Source organism: Sebastes umbrosus, chromosome 15 (assembly GCF_015220745.1).
Source record: "Sebastes umbrosus isolate fSebUmb1 chromosome 15, fSebUmb1.pri, whole genome shotgun sequence".
NCBI lineage: Eukaryota > Metazoa > Chordata > Actinopteri > Perciformes > Sebastidae > Sebastes > Sebastes umbrosus.
Genome location: NC_051283.1, coordinates 14172813 through 14187209, shown reverse-complemented (window position 1 = coordinate 14187209; position 14397 = coordinate 14172813). Strand labels below are relative to the sequence as shown.

At 42.8% G+C, this 14397-nt stretch overlaps 1 protein-coding gene and 1 long non-coding RNA gene across 2 annotated transcripts in view; one reads left to right on the top strand and one right to left on the bottom strand.

Moving 5' to 3' along the window:
* Positions 1-459: 459 nt before the first annotated feature.
* Positions 460-14397, bottom strand: part of hibadha (3-hydroxyisobutyrate dehydrogenase a) — a 28426-nt gene continuing 14488 nt past the window's right edge. Inside the window, exons 5-8 of the mRNA XM_037794061.1 lie at positions 9769-9902; positions 8009-8085; positions 3244-3400; positions 460-1982 (exon numbers count right to left, since the gene is read on the bottom strand). Coding sequence (XP_037649989.1) covers positions 1824-1982; positions 3244-3400; positions 8009-8085; positions 9769-9902 — 527 coding nt within the window. The 3' untranslated portion in view covers positions 460-1823. The remainder of the gene's footprint in view (positions 1983-3243; positions 3401-8008; positions 8086-9768; positions 9903-14397) is intronic.
* Positions 1644-13574, top strand: LOC119502837. The gene is made up of 3 exons (XR_005210185.1): positions 1644-1756; positions 9709-9745; positions 13535-13574. It is a non-coding gene; the product is annotated as an uncharacterized LOC119502837 (long non-coding RNA).

Here is a 14397-nt window from a genome sequence, read left to right as displayed (position 1 = left end):
GCAGTACTTTGAGTATTTTACAGCATGCTGATGTTAGCATTTAGCTCAAAGCACCGCTGTGCCTAAGTACAGCTTCACAGAACCACTACTTAGTCCAGTTTAATCGGGGGATTGGCTACAGACATGTAGGTGCAGTGAAAATAGTGGGTGCGTAAACATGCATTTCATCATCTTCATTTCAAAATAAACATGGCTACATAACATCAACCATCTTGAGTTGTTGGTATTCACTATTTACTTTGGATAAAGACGCACACAATAGGTCTGATATGTGTGCTCTCTCAAAAGCTCTACTGAACTTACCACTAACAAATGTTATTTGTAAGCTCTATTTTCACAATGTGCACCTATGTCAATAACTTCAACACTGAGATAATTACATCATGAATTATATCTTGAAAGGTGCTACATCTTCAGCAACATACTGTAGGCTACTTATCTCACAAAACCAGACAAACAGCAGATACACAGAACATCTTTTATTTTAGGCTACAGTGTGACTGAGGATCTGTTTCACAGAGCAAAGACAAACTGTAGACACTATTAATGATTTTTACTACAAAAAGTTGACAGTCCATTTAGATTCCTCTTCAATACTACGCACCAATATGAAATATACATTATGTACATTTGTTCAGAGCAGGGAGGAACTGTTCCTCGCTTACAGAGATGTCGTACAAGTTGAGAGAGAGAGAGACGGAGACAGAAAGAGAGAGAGAGAGAGAGAGGAGAAATATGTGTGGACTTTAATTGAAGCCATAATGGGCAAGAGCTAGCTCTAGACAATGAGAATAACAGTTTTGTAGTGAACAGTATAAAATTCAAACAGTGTTGGTCACAAAATAATACTCCAGTGGCTCGATAAGCAGAAGTAGACAGTAGAGATGAGAGGTAAGTTCAAAGAGATTCTGTAACTGTATCAAAATGGCCCGGCGCATCGCAATGCGACGCACACAGTGCAAAAATAACCAAATATATTTCACAGTATTTAACTGAGCTTAAGTGGTCGATCCAGTGAGTGAATGAAAGTACCGTATATATGCAGGCAGCATGATTCAGGGGAGTAGTAGGCGATTGAATGACCCCACCTTCCTGCCGAAAACAGACAAATGTAACAAAACAAGTGAACTTTGAGCCCACAGTGTGGCCAACTTTGGTTACTTTACATGTAGTGTTGTGAATATGGGATTGTTTTCTCCAGTAGTAACCTGATCTCTGCAATCTCTTTCATTGTCTCGTCAATGAAATTTCCATATCTGAATCCTTACTGTAGCTTGTTTTTTTCTTTTCTGTCCTCTTTCATTAGCAAGGACAGGTCCAAGTCTTTTGGGTAACAGGCAAAATAGCACAAACCTGACAAAAGCATACTTAAACTTTTAGCAATCATGCAGTTATTACTTATCAATCATCCTGAAAAACCACATATCATTTGCATTGGTACATATGAACCTGCAGCGCCTCATCCTACCACTCATTTTCCATTCTGGCTTCTCATTCCAGACTGGGATCCCAGACTGGGATGAGAGTTGCTTTGTCTCTGGATACTGATCTAAGGTCAGTTTTAGCATTTCCCCCATGCAGAGAGAGAGCTGTGAATTGAAAATATGATTCAGCTAATGTTACGAGGGGAGACATGTGCCGACATACAGTATGTTAATTGGACCACAGATCTGAGCCTGAGGGCAAGGCCTTAGTCTCTCCTGAGCATAGTGGGATAAGGGGCACTGGGGTGTGTGTGTGTGTGTGTGTGTGGGTGGTTGTACTGTAGTGTGTGTGTGTGTGTGTATGGTAACATCACAGTCATCTGTGCTCCCCCCCTCCATTCACTGTCCTTCCTCCTCGCGTAGGAATTGGAAGACGGATGAGAAGTCCTTGTTAGCGTAGCCGCGGGAGCACATGACTCGGAAGATCTGGTGGGCGAGGGAACCCAGAGGAATGGGTGTCTTAGTGTTGGTGGCAGTGTTTTGAGCCAAACCAAGATCCTAGAAACAGAGGTACAGAGAGAAAAAGAGGCAAAGTGTCAGAGTGTTGGACTAACATAATAATCTATTTTTGTTTATCTACAGGCAGATATAAGTGATTGTAAGAATAGAAAGTGTTAGATTTCTTAAGTTTGGTGTGTGTTATAGAACTGCCCCGGTTTATGTATGCGGAGCACACATTGCAAGTGTATTAACAGACACCCAGATGCACTAAATAATACACAGACTGGCCTATACAGAAGAGCTAATGCAGTGACAGTAAAATTAAGTGGCACACAATAAGTCACAGATGGGAGGGGTGAAGTGGAGAGCTAGAGTATCACACAGACAAAAGAACAGTTAAAAGAGACAAAGTAAAGAGTTGAGAGACAAAAAAGAGACTAAAAGAAAAGAAAAAGAGAAAGAGTAGTAGCTGAAATGATTAACCAATCAGCAGAAAATTAAATGGCAACAACTTTGATAAATTAAAAATACCAAATAGAAGCTGCTTCCAGCTTATCAAATGTGACGAGTTGCTACTTTTCTTTGTTTTATTTTATAGAGTGCTGCAGGAATGAGTCCTAACACTCGGAAATGAGTTAGCATTTTAGCACTTTCGGTTCCCTCGTATTGAAGTCAATGTTTTTTTTTTTAATGGGTTTTTAGTCAGATGCCTGAAATAAGGTCTGTGGTTAACACAAGCTAAAGAGATTGTAACGTTTTCTTCTACGTTATAAAATACCATAAAACCCAACCTTGAATTTTGAAGCTTATGTCTTAAAAAAGGTGGTTGCTAACAAGTGGCTAAATGAGACTACTAAACGTCATCACGCCGACTCCTTGGCCGTAGATTCTCGTTGTGTAAACTCATATTCATGCGACCGTGGTGTAGTTTGTCTATAGCCTACTGTTATCTTTTAATTTCTGCCAATTGCATTCACACTTCATTTCATTTCACTTCATTTGAAGATTATCTTATGCAACAAAACGTGCAAGTATCATAAACGTTGGCTTTTTGTTGAGGCACTTCTAACTTCCGCTTTGGCCTACAAAAATACGTCATCTCTGCAGCACTCTATTGTGAATTGTGAATCTATTTTGGACTGTCGAATGGACTAAACAAGCAATTTGACATCAGCTTGGGCTCTGGGAAATAGTATGTGTATTTTTTACTATTTTCTGACATTTATATATTAAACAGTCAGAAAAACAAATCAAGCAATTGATCAAAAATACAAATAATCATTACAAAAGTGACACAAAGACAGGGAGCAGGTTGTACCTTGGCCATTAGTGTGGTTCCAAAGCCGCCCTGGTAATTGTTGGCCGACGGGACTCCCTCCATGACGCCGGGGACTGGATTGTACGCGTCGCTGGACCAGCAACGACCTGAGGACATGTTGAGGATCTTTGTCAGCAGCTTGGGGTCCAAACCCAGTCTGGGAAAAAGGAGGAGGTACATGGTCAGACTTGGTAACAGGGAAATTCATGGGTCGATCATTGGCGTGAAACGGTCAAATTAGGTACATAAACCCTGCAAGAGTCACCCCGAGTCCTGCTTTCTTTCAAACTAGCTCTGCTGGTGTAAAGGTTTAGTGTGTTGGTCCATGCCACACTGGAGACTCAGTATGAGGTAGTGGGATGAAGATGAAAACTGCTGGTAGCGACAGAAAAGGAAAAGTAGAAAGGAAATGGGACAGACGGGATAAAGGAGCGCCAATTATGGAATTCATTTTCGAAACAGAGCAAAAAAGAGGAACATGGAAAAAAGATGGGTGTGGGGCTGCTGGTGATTGTAGTGACCCCCATTGAACCTTATGCCAGGCTGCGACCATTCCTCAGTGTTAATGGCTGAAGGCTTTGTAATGCTGGCTAATGCAGTATTGATGTTTACCAGCATGTCTATCCCTCATCATCCCTCTTTCATGAAAAAAGAAAGTGGAGGAGGAGGAGGAGAAGTGGTTAAGCAGCACAGGGGAGCCATAAACCTCGCTGTCACGTATCGAGGTACGCTCTCACTTCTGCTGCCCCATTTTGCAAACAACCCACATTCATATGCAAGAGGACAAATCTCCAGGCTACGATAAGAAGACGCAAACAGAAGCAGGGAGTGAAACAAAGTGCCAACCATTACAGTAGAGGGTGTAACTAAAGTGTCTGTGTCGGTCTGTGTAGTGCAGCTTTTGTATATTAACGGTTTTAAAGGCCAGTGTAAAGCGGACCACATCAAGCCCTGGCTGCCTCACTTCACTGTTACTTACAGGCCTGTAACTCTATTCTGCTCTCAATATGACTATTAAACCATCATAGGTCCTTAAGGCCAGCAGCCTCCCTCCCTCCCTCCCTCCACCTGGCTCTCATTCTGCTATTACTACCACAGTTTTTATTAGCTGTCTACTAACTAATTAAGAATGGGAATTGCATTCACACTCTCTCCCTCCTCCCTTACCCGTCGTCTCTTTTGTGTCCGTGTTTTTTTTAACAAACTGTTTTGGAAATGTGGCATAAGTGTCGCTGCGTGCGTGCATGTGTGTTTAAACATGTGTTTTTAGCTTGCAATTTTATTTAACGGCAGTCTCGCTCATGATGGCTTTTTCAGTTTACGTCTGAAAGCATCCCTCGCCATCCTGCCTCTCTTCTCTCCTCTTCCTCCCCCTCGTCTTCCCCGCTGACACCTCCCTGTCTGAGGACTCTGGGGGACATATGTTTGACATCGCACACAAACCCCCCATCTCTCCGCGCGCACACACACACACGCAGGCAGGCAGCCCCTCCCTGCGTTCTGGGTCAGCAGCTGAAAAGGTTACTGGCTGAGCTACAATAAAGCGCGTCCGAGCGCGCAGATCGTTTGTTATAGCGACCAGAGACGCTGACGGGGAGCTGTTGTCCTCTGTTAACGATAAATCAATGAAGTTCCCCTCCTGCTCCCATCACACACACACACACACGCAGACGTGCACAGCCGCTCACACACAGGGCCGCGGTTATTAGCTGACGCAGTGGTGTTGTTCCTCGCCTGCGGTAATTTGCGTGGAGAAGAGGACATGTCACGCTTTAACAAGATTGACATGGATAAACACACAAAGGTACGAACGTGTTGCTGTGCTGATGCCGCTGCACATTAAAGAAATGCAAGAGTGAGAGGGATGGAGGTGAAGATAAGAAGGGGAGGGTGTTTATGTGCAGGGGAGCTCTGGCAGGTGGAGTTCATTCGCAGAGCTGATATTAACTGTCTGTTTCATTGCGATTAGCTTCTCATCCTCGTCTGATGCCACAGGAGAGGAACCCGTTCCCCATTTATTATTACATTAAAGAGCTAACGAGCACATATACACACACAAGCATTTACTATCCCGTTTATAGGAGGCAACCAGCGCGTTTATCACCCAACTTTAATCTTCATCGGAACATATGCTCGCAATTCATTAAAGGAGGAGAGATGTGTTCACGTGTGTTGTGGCGAACCTATTTCTGTCTCTCAACACAATTGGTTGTGTCTTGTTATGCCCTTCGATACGCCTCCTCATAAAATGAATGAAAGAGCAAATATGTGTTCCTACTTGTGACTGTTTGTATGCATGAATGAGTGCAGGTACACAGGCAGTGCAAGGTGAACCGTAAGCTGTTAAAAAAAAAAAGCCTCATATCCCTTCCTGGGCTAGTCTCTCCTCTTCTTCCTCTCCTTTCATCTTCATGTGCATCATTAAAACCACTGCTGCCTCTCTCCGCTACTCTCTGCAGCTTCTCATCCCCCTCTTCTTCCACTGACTGGCTGCAGAAAATGACGGCAGGCAGAGGAGAAATGAAGGGATTAAAAGAAAAAAGAATAAAATTGAGAGAGGTACAGCAAATAGGGATGGGGAAGAAAAGCCGAAAAGAGAGGGAGAGAGAAAAGACGGCAGACAGGCGTGGTGTGTATGTGGGTTGGGGGAGTGTGCATGTGTGTGTGTGTGTGCTCATAATTGTCATGCGTGGCCATTCCTTGCACTAAGAGAACGCCACGCTCTGTTGGAGACGGCCCGAGCTTCCATCTGAGATCAACAAATTAGCTCCACGAACAGAAATGTGTGTGTGTGTGTCTGCATGTACAGGTAAGGAGAAACACACCCACACACACACCCACACACACACATTTGAAGAAAGGGCAACTCTATCAGGCCCAAGTCCAGCATGATAAAATGTTATTGCCGTTTTCCTGTAAATTGGTTGTGAGTGCTCCGTCTCCTTTGTGTCGGACCGTGTCGTGTGTGTGTGTGTGTGTGTGTGTGTGTGTCTGTACACATATGCCGAAGAGAGCGTCCTCTCTGCATAAGAGGCTGGGCCGCAATGCAGCATGGGAGATTTACGGGTGTGGGCTCTCTCTAAACGATGACAGTCTTTGTCAAACCCTATAATAAAGCCCCAGAGATTGGTTAGTAAGAAGGGGAGGAAACACGGAAACACACACCATGCATGTCTCACACACAATCAAGACTGAATATGGGTCAGTTTTGCATGTAAAAAATATAATTCACATTCAAAGTGAAGAGATGCAGTAGTTAGTAAGCCTTTTTTTCATAGGCATATGTTATAATGATGTGCACAGTGAGTAGAAGCTGTTGTAGTCTGGTAGAAAACTGCTGTCTTCAGTGTCTGTGGATGTAAATCTGTGTGTCCAAGTGTGTGTGTGTGCATCAGAGACAGTGTGGCAATGTGTAAATCTGTGTTGCTCCCTTAATGCCTCCATATTTCAGAGGCCTAGTGGGGGGATTTATGTGCGACTGCTCATGCCAATTTTCCTCCTCTGTCTCAGCACAGATAAATCAGCTGCACTAACACAGCTGCACTGTGAGGAGAGCAATTCAGCGTACATGCACACACACTCACACACACACACACACACACACAACTGGGTGCACACACCATTTAAGCTGCAAAACCCATAAAAACACATAATAGTAACACGGTGCACAGAGGAAACAGTCTATTATTGACAGGGGATATGGATAAATAAGGTATATAATAAATTCACACTTCTAAAGGTGAAAAACTAATCTGATGGCTCACGTAAATTCATTCATGTGAGGAATAACGGACGTGTACGCCTAATTTCCTAACCCAACTTCCTAAAAAACGGTAGATTCTGAAGGGAATATGCACTATGATGATGAGACTTGGATGCTAAGATACTTGTTTCACACAACTGTCCAGCATTATTGAATCCTTAGGTGAGCCACATATTTCAGGTCGTATCAAAATGTTTTAGAAATAGACAAAAGACTTCATATCCCATCAGCCTTTGTGCCATGATGAGTGATGGGATTTCTAGGGGGTGTTCAGTGACAGGGCTATGACAGGATACTGGTGAGAGCTCAATCAGCAGATGTAAATCAGAGTCTGTGGCTCCACCCCCTCATCCATCTCTCTCCAGTGGAGGCGGCTCTGACTTGGGGCTGGGTTGACCCCTTTGCACTTCCATAAACTACACACACACACACACACACAGACACTATCACACACACTTACGCATTTCCAAACCCGTATTGAAGTAGTAAATTACTGCAACAGTTACAGCCATATCACTGGTATAGTAATTGCTTTTATAGTGACGGCTATATCTAAGGGCTAGGTCGAAGTCAAATTCATGCGTGCCTAAAATGTGGACGCCTCAAACGTGCCACCTTTAGGTTCACGGTGATTATAACCAACCGTCTTCATTTTGTTGACTCAGGAGGAAAAGTCTGCTGCTCCCTCAAGAAAAAAGGAACCCCACTGGATCTACTGAACAGCTGGTTTTCACATGTAGTTACACCTCACTGGGCTACACCTGCATGTGGTAACATATTGTGATTACAGGCTCCTATTCCATTGAAGGGCTTAGTTGGTATACGTTTAAGTTAGGTATATCCACTCACAGGTTTCCCTGTGTCGAAATTTCTGTGCTCTATTGCCAACTGTTACAGATATATTAACCTTTCCCATGTAAATCTGGTGTCCTCCTAAATCCTTGCTTTTCCCTTTAGGATAACAGGTATGAAGCAGCTTAGCACAACATTGGCTGACAGTACCTGATGCCCAGGTTCATGGTCTCTGCGGTCCCAATCATCCCGATGGCCAGGAGCATGTTGTTGCAGATCTTAGCTGCCTAGAGAAGATTGACCAGAAAGCAGAAAAAAGTCACTTTTACTGTGTGTATATGAGGAGGTTTGCAAGAAAACATGTAATACAGAATGTAAATGCATTTAAAAGGCATCAGACATAATCATAAGATGATCCAGCTTTGGAACTGACTTGTGAATATACCTAAACAGTGACTCACTGGGAAGATCTCTAACACGTTACAGTTTAATATTCAGGATGCTCAGGACAAATTGCTCCTTGTAATTATGGAAAGATGGTCTGTTGATCCTTGTTACAAATCTAAATTATGAACATATTGTCTCATAAAAAAACAACTACAGCGCAGAATCTAACGCCCGTGCCACACTGCCCACATAAGCAACGCGGCTCAGGCGCGTCTCTTCTAGGAATTCGAGGTCTCGCCTATTTTTTACGCGTGCTGTTCACAGAAGATATTATATAATATCTAGTTTTTACTCAACACTTCCCGTTTCCGTTTCGAAATAAAAGCTGTAGATGTGAGATTTCAATACACTGCCCCCTACAATTTGGGAGAATATTGGTTCGCTGCAAGGATAAACCTGCACGGAGTATAAAAGATCAGTGATCCCCGAGTCAGCTCATGTCCGTGCAGAAAGCAGAACTGGGGCTTGATGTGAAGCAGAATTTGAAGTCAAAGATCTCTGAACGTTGAGGTACATAACCATTAGCTATAGAAAACGGCGGGTTTAATGGTGTCCTTGAAGATAAAACACTTAGTTTTTCATGTGATTTAGACAAAGACAAAAAATCAATTTTCATGTTTTAAGCTTTTTAGTAAAATGTCCATTTCTGATGAGTTCCTCTGGATGGATGATTATAAAAAACTTGAGTGGTGTTTTTCTTTCAATGAAAGACACTATATATGGATATGCATGAGTGAGTGTATTTATACAGTATGTTTGGGTATATACAGTACAGTATGTGTTTAAAGCTGAAGTAGGCGAGATATATGAGCAAATATGATTTAAAAAAAGTTATTTTTATAAAACGGTCGCTATATCGTGACAATAGTACATGAAACAGTTAATCTGAAAAAAATCATGTGCCTCTGTGTCCTCCAGTCTCCTCCGGTGCTCCTAACGGCATCTGCAAGATTTCCCAGACCAGAGGAAAACAAGCAGTAAGAGCTGATCTGAGGTCTGCTGTCCAGCTGCTGTCTATGAGAGCCGGCTGTCAATCACTCGCGAACTCCAACCAAACGGTCAAACTAGGCAGCGCTGATCAAATATGAATCAATATTATGTTACGTTAATGCCTATTTCTCACCTCAAATGTTTTCAGAATTATCTTGTAGTGCACGGTTTAGCCGTAAAATGAGAAAGTTTGTGACGCCACCGCCATTGTGAAATCTGGTGATGACAATAGGAACGCTCTCTCAATGAAATGACCTGTGATTGACCAGTCTCCCGTCACAGGCTAGATTTTTTAAAGCCTGAAAACAGAGCCATGATGAGGTGCAGAAGTCTAGTTATCCATCAGAACACTTGAATTACAATATGCTGAAAGGTTATTATGGGATTTTTGCCCAATGATGCCAAAAATATACTGCCCACTGCCACTTTAAGTTACTGAAATGAGCGAAGATGCAGTTTACATCTACTCAGAGTGTGTGTGTGTGTGTGTGTGTGTGTGTGTGTGTGTGTGTTTGCATGGCGTGGGTCTTTACCTGTCCAGTGCCAACCCCTCCACAGTAGACAACATTGGCTCCCATGCAGGTGAGCAGCTCCTGTGCAGCGTGGTATTCCTCCTCCACTCCACCTACCATGAAGGTCAGTTTGGCCAAGCTGGCAGCCCCGACACCTAAACACAAAAACACATGTTCAAACACAGTGTTGAGGGTAACTGAGGCGAACACATGCTGTGCTCGATATTACACACATTCAACATATCCATCCCCAGTCTCCGAAATAGTCCAACTCAGGACCTGCAACACACTACAAACTTAATACAAGGTTAAAGAGTTACATTTTACAAAAACTAAAAAAAGTGCAAGACGTTATCATACTGCAACTGAGCACAAGTAAACAGGTGTATCCAACTAAAATATATGGATTTGCCACACAAAAGAACACAATATATCAACCACTTGACTGTTTCAACACTACCAACTGTGTCTAAAAGGTCAGCTGTGCACTTTTCTGTGTGTGTGTGTGTGTGTGTGTGTGTATTGGACTCATAGTGGGACAGGCGTGTTAAGTAGTGATGCACCAGAGGGACAGAGGTATCTTTAAAAGCCGATTGTTGCCATCATCCTCTGCACAACCCTCGTGGGAGCCCTTGCCTTTTGTCCTGTCACCCTTACTCTCTCTGTCCCACACACACACACACATACACACACACACCAACAGCTGTGCCCGAGGCCAGCCCCCCTCATGGGGGTATCAGTGACAGGCGTGAGGGGTAATTAACTTTACACTTTATCATGTTCAATTAGGCGTCCCTCCCCATGCCTGATGGCTTAAGGAGCGTGCCATGTTGTGGGAGGAAACCTCAACCCCCCCCACCCCCTCGCCCACTCCACAGGGTCCTTAATGCAGAAATAACCCCTTTTCAGGACCCAGCCGGCCGGAGTCTCCTCTGCAATGGTCCCTTAAATGCTTCACTGAATAGTGGCTAACATTAACACAATGCAGTCTGGTATAAATATACTAACTGTATACACACACTCACACAGGAAAACACTTCTTCTTTGAGGACAGAAGAAGACTGGTCTCTGCTATGCTTTTACTGGTTATTGATTACAGTGATCGTGTTGTTTATGAATGCAACTCCACATTGTTTGCACATGCTAGATAGTGAATATCACAGTCCACTGAGATGAGCCCTCACTCTTCATTGTACGCTTTACTCCAGGGCTGGTTGGCCATCTCTGACCTTTCGTAGGCTCAGCCTTTGGTACTTGTTAATTGATAAAGCCATTCTGGGTAAATTCCCATCTTACATTTGCAATCTGATTGCACAGAAATCTGACTGTAGTTATAGACTGAGATCACAAGATATATTCTTGTTGTCTGTTCCAAGTGCACGGACTGAAGTGAGAAAGCTTTTATGTGCTCTGCTCCCCTCACTTGGAATAGCCTTCAAAAAGCATAGGCATAGTATTGTGATATTTTGCATGGCAATATTGTATCGATACATGGATGTCAAGTATCAATCTTTTATTATATAAACTATTAAACTCTTAACAATCTCTCAATCGCTGGTCTGTCTTTCAGAGGTTGTAGTGGGCTCAGTCTTAAAGTTAGAGTGAAAAATGGTATCTGCTTGATAGAAGTGGCTGCTATCATATGAAACTAGAAAACCTAAGGAATCCATTGGTACCAACCATGTCATGTTAGCTTGTCGGGAAGAAAGCAAAATAATGCTCCAAAGTTATGCAAAATTTTCGTGAGGAGGGGTCCCTTGACCTCTGACCTCAAGATATGTGAATGAAAACTCTGAGATGAACAGAGTGAAAACTGTATTTTATTAGATAAGACAGATGTTGACAAACTGCGTAATTTGCAGTTCAAAAAAGGTAATAAATCGCAATATATCTTATCGCAAAATGTTTAAAATCACAATAAGATCGTATCGTGACTTAAGTATCGTGATAATATCGTATCCTGGGTATCTGGTGATTTTCCACCCCTAATCAACGCGGCTTACCTGGTTAAATGTGGGTTGAATAAAAAATATATAATGCTGATCTCACACATAATACTTTGAAAAGTACTGTAGAAGTCAAAAGGCTGTGATCATGCATGCAAAGCGACAGACTTTTCAGTTCTCTGAAAAAAAGGAAAGGAAGAAAGAGAAGGGGAGGGACAGAGGGAGAGTGAGTTCAAATGTCTCTTCGGGGTGTCGTCTGGCTCTAATGAAAGGCCTCTTAATAGTGAAAGCCTAATAATGTCAGTGTTAATAATTAAAAGGGAATTACCGGGGACAAAACAGCTGAAATCACATTATCAGACTTCACTGCAGAGGAGAAGAGAGGAGAGGAGAGGAGAGGAGAGGAGAGGAGAGGAGAGGAGAGGAGACTTACTGTATATTTCTATGACCCATAAACATAAATATACATCTCTATTCCCCCTCCCCCTTCTTTAATTGGCTGTTCTGTTGTCAAGTGTATGATGATGCCACTACACTGTATGTGTGTGTGTGTGTGTGTTATGTGAGTGTCAGCTCTGAGCTGTCAGCAGGTCATTAGGGCCACATAATGAAGCCCAAAGCCCACGCTGCGGCAGCTGCCTATGGACCACGGCAAACACACGCTCAACATAAGGCCGCCACACACACCAATCATACACACATATGGTTCACAGGCTATGGATATGATAGATGTAGCTCCTTTCTTGTTACTTTATGTTGTCTTCTTTAATCTCATTTCTCAATCTATTTGAGCCTGGTTTAGTTTAATATAATGAAGTTTTTTTTTTTAGTAGCAAAAAAGCTCGGAGATTGTCGGTCACTGTGTTGTCTGTTTGACCAGCTTTAGATAGCTTTACCATACACCCATGTACTTGAACTTTTCTTGACAATGCTATCGTACTTTTTAGAAAAATAATAGATAAATAACAACTCAGTTAGAGTTTTCTTAAATTACATGTAGTTGTAAAAGTTCAACTCATATCACTTCTTATTTCTTACATTTCATTTACTAGCTTCCAAGCTTCAGGCTGAGCTTCTCTCTTTCACAGACAAATACACACACACAGAAAGAGCAGTGTGACAACTGTGCTGGTTCATTAGTGGCGATCACTGTTCGCGGACGACTAAAGAGGAGATTATTGATAACACAGTCAACGTGCTGATCAATATATCTCACTAAGGAGAGAAAGAAGGAGAGGGCGGAAGAAGGAGAGCAATACAAAAAGGAAGAGAGAGAGAGAGAGAGAGAGATAGTAGGAGAGAGAGAGAGAGAGAGAGAGAGAGAGAGAGAGAGAGAGAGAGATGTAGAGACGACAGCAGAGAAGGAAAACGATCTTTCTCTTCCTACCTCCCAGCATCCCCCCGACTCTCCCTCCCTCAAATTAACTAATCACCCATAATAAGCTCTTATGATCTGTAGTGGATTTCTATAGGCAGTGACACCGGGATGATGGAAGATCCTTGTTGGTGGAAGAATAACACATCATTAGCATAACAATGTGTGTGTATGCGTGCTGGGGGTATCAGCAAGTCGTTGTGCACGGGCAAAAGTGCATTTGTGTTTGTGTGCGACGTGTAACTCTACGATAGTGTCTATGTACGCTTCTACCGTGTGTGTGTGTGTGTGTGTGTGTGAGGGGACATCCCGTTCTCGGACTGGTCCTGTCAGAGACGGATTAAAGAGGAATCCTAATGAGGCTTCTTGAGCGCCGGGCCCGCCGGCTCATCCATCCCAGCGGGAGTGACAGTCCTGGATCGTTAGCACTGCACAACTACACAACGCCCCCTGGGGGGGAGACAAGGTGTGTGTGTGTGTGTGTGTGTGTGTGTGTGTGTGTAAGGGGTGGGGGGCACCCATGATAGAAGATACAGGGTTGAGAGATGGAGAGGAAAGAGTAGAGGAGGGATGCAAATACAAAAAAGATATCCATGAGTGAAAAAGTTATTCTTATAATGCCACACCAAATAATATTTAATAAATATATAGTATAATTATCCCAGAGCGCTAAAAACAGCACATACTGCCGCAAGAACCGATACTTCGGTACCAAGTTGATGCCAAAATTTTGAAAACGTGACGGTACTTGTTTTTCTACAGTAACGCAGGTACCGTATACCGGGGGGGCTCGAGACTAACAGCGTCTAAAATCCAAAAGGACACAGTAAACTCACTATTGACATCTTCAGGGCATGTACCCAATCATTGTTTACATAAGCTACAATATGAACAACAATCCGTGTTGAAATCGGCAGGGCGAGAGCTAATGTTAGCTTTTAGCACCCGGTGGGCAGCACAGTCTTGCTTGGCTAAATAACAGCGCTAACAGCTAATCCTAACGGAGGGTTGAGTTTCATTATGATGTGGTCAAGCTCCATTCAGTAAAATCTAAAAAAGAATTAGATCATTGAGTATTGAGCGAAGGTAAATTATAATGTCATGATTTGTTCAAATGTTTGTCAAATTTAGTTTTTGGCATGAAACAGCAATAGATATAGAGTGCTACAGGAATGAGTCCTAAAACCCAGAAATTAATTAGCATTTTAGCACTTCCGGTTCCCTCGTCTGGAAGTCAATGGGTTTTTAGTAAGATGCCTGAAATAAGGTCTGTGGTTAACACAAGTTTAAGAGATTTTAAGTGTTGTTCTACAACATAAAATACATCAA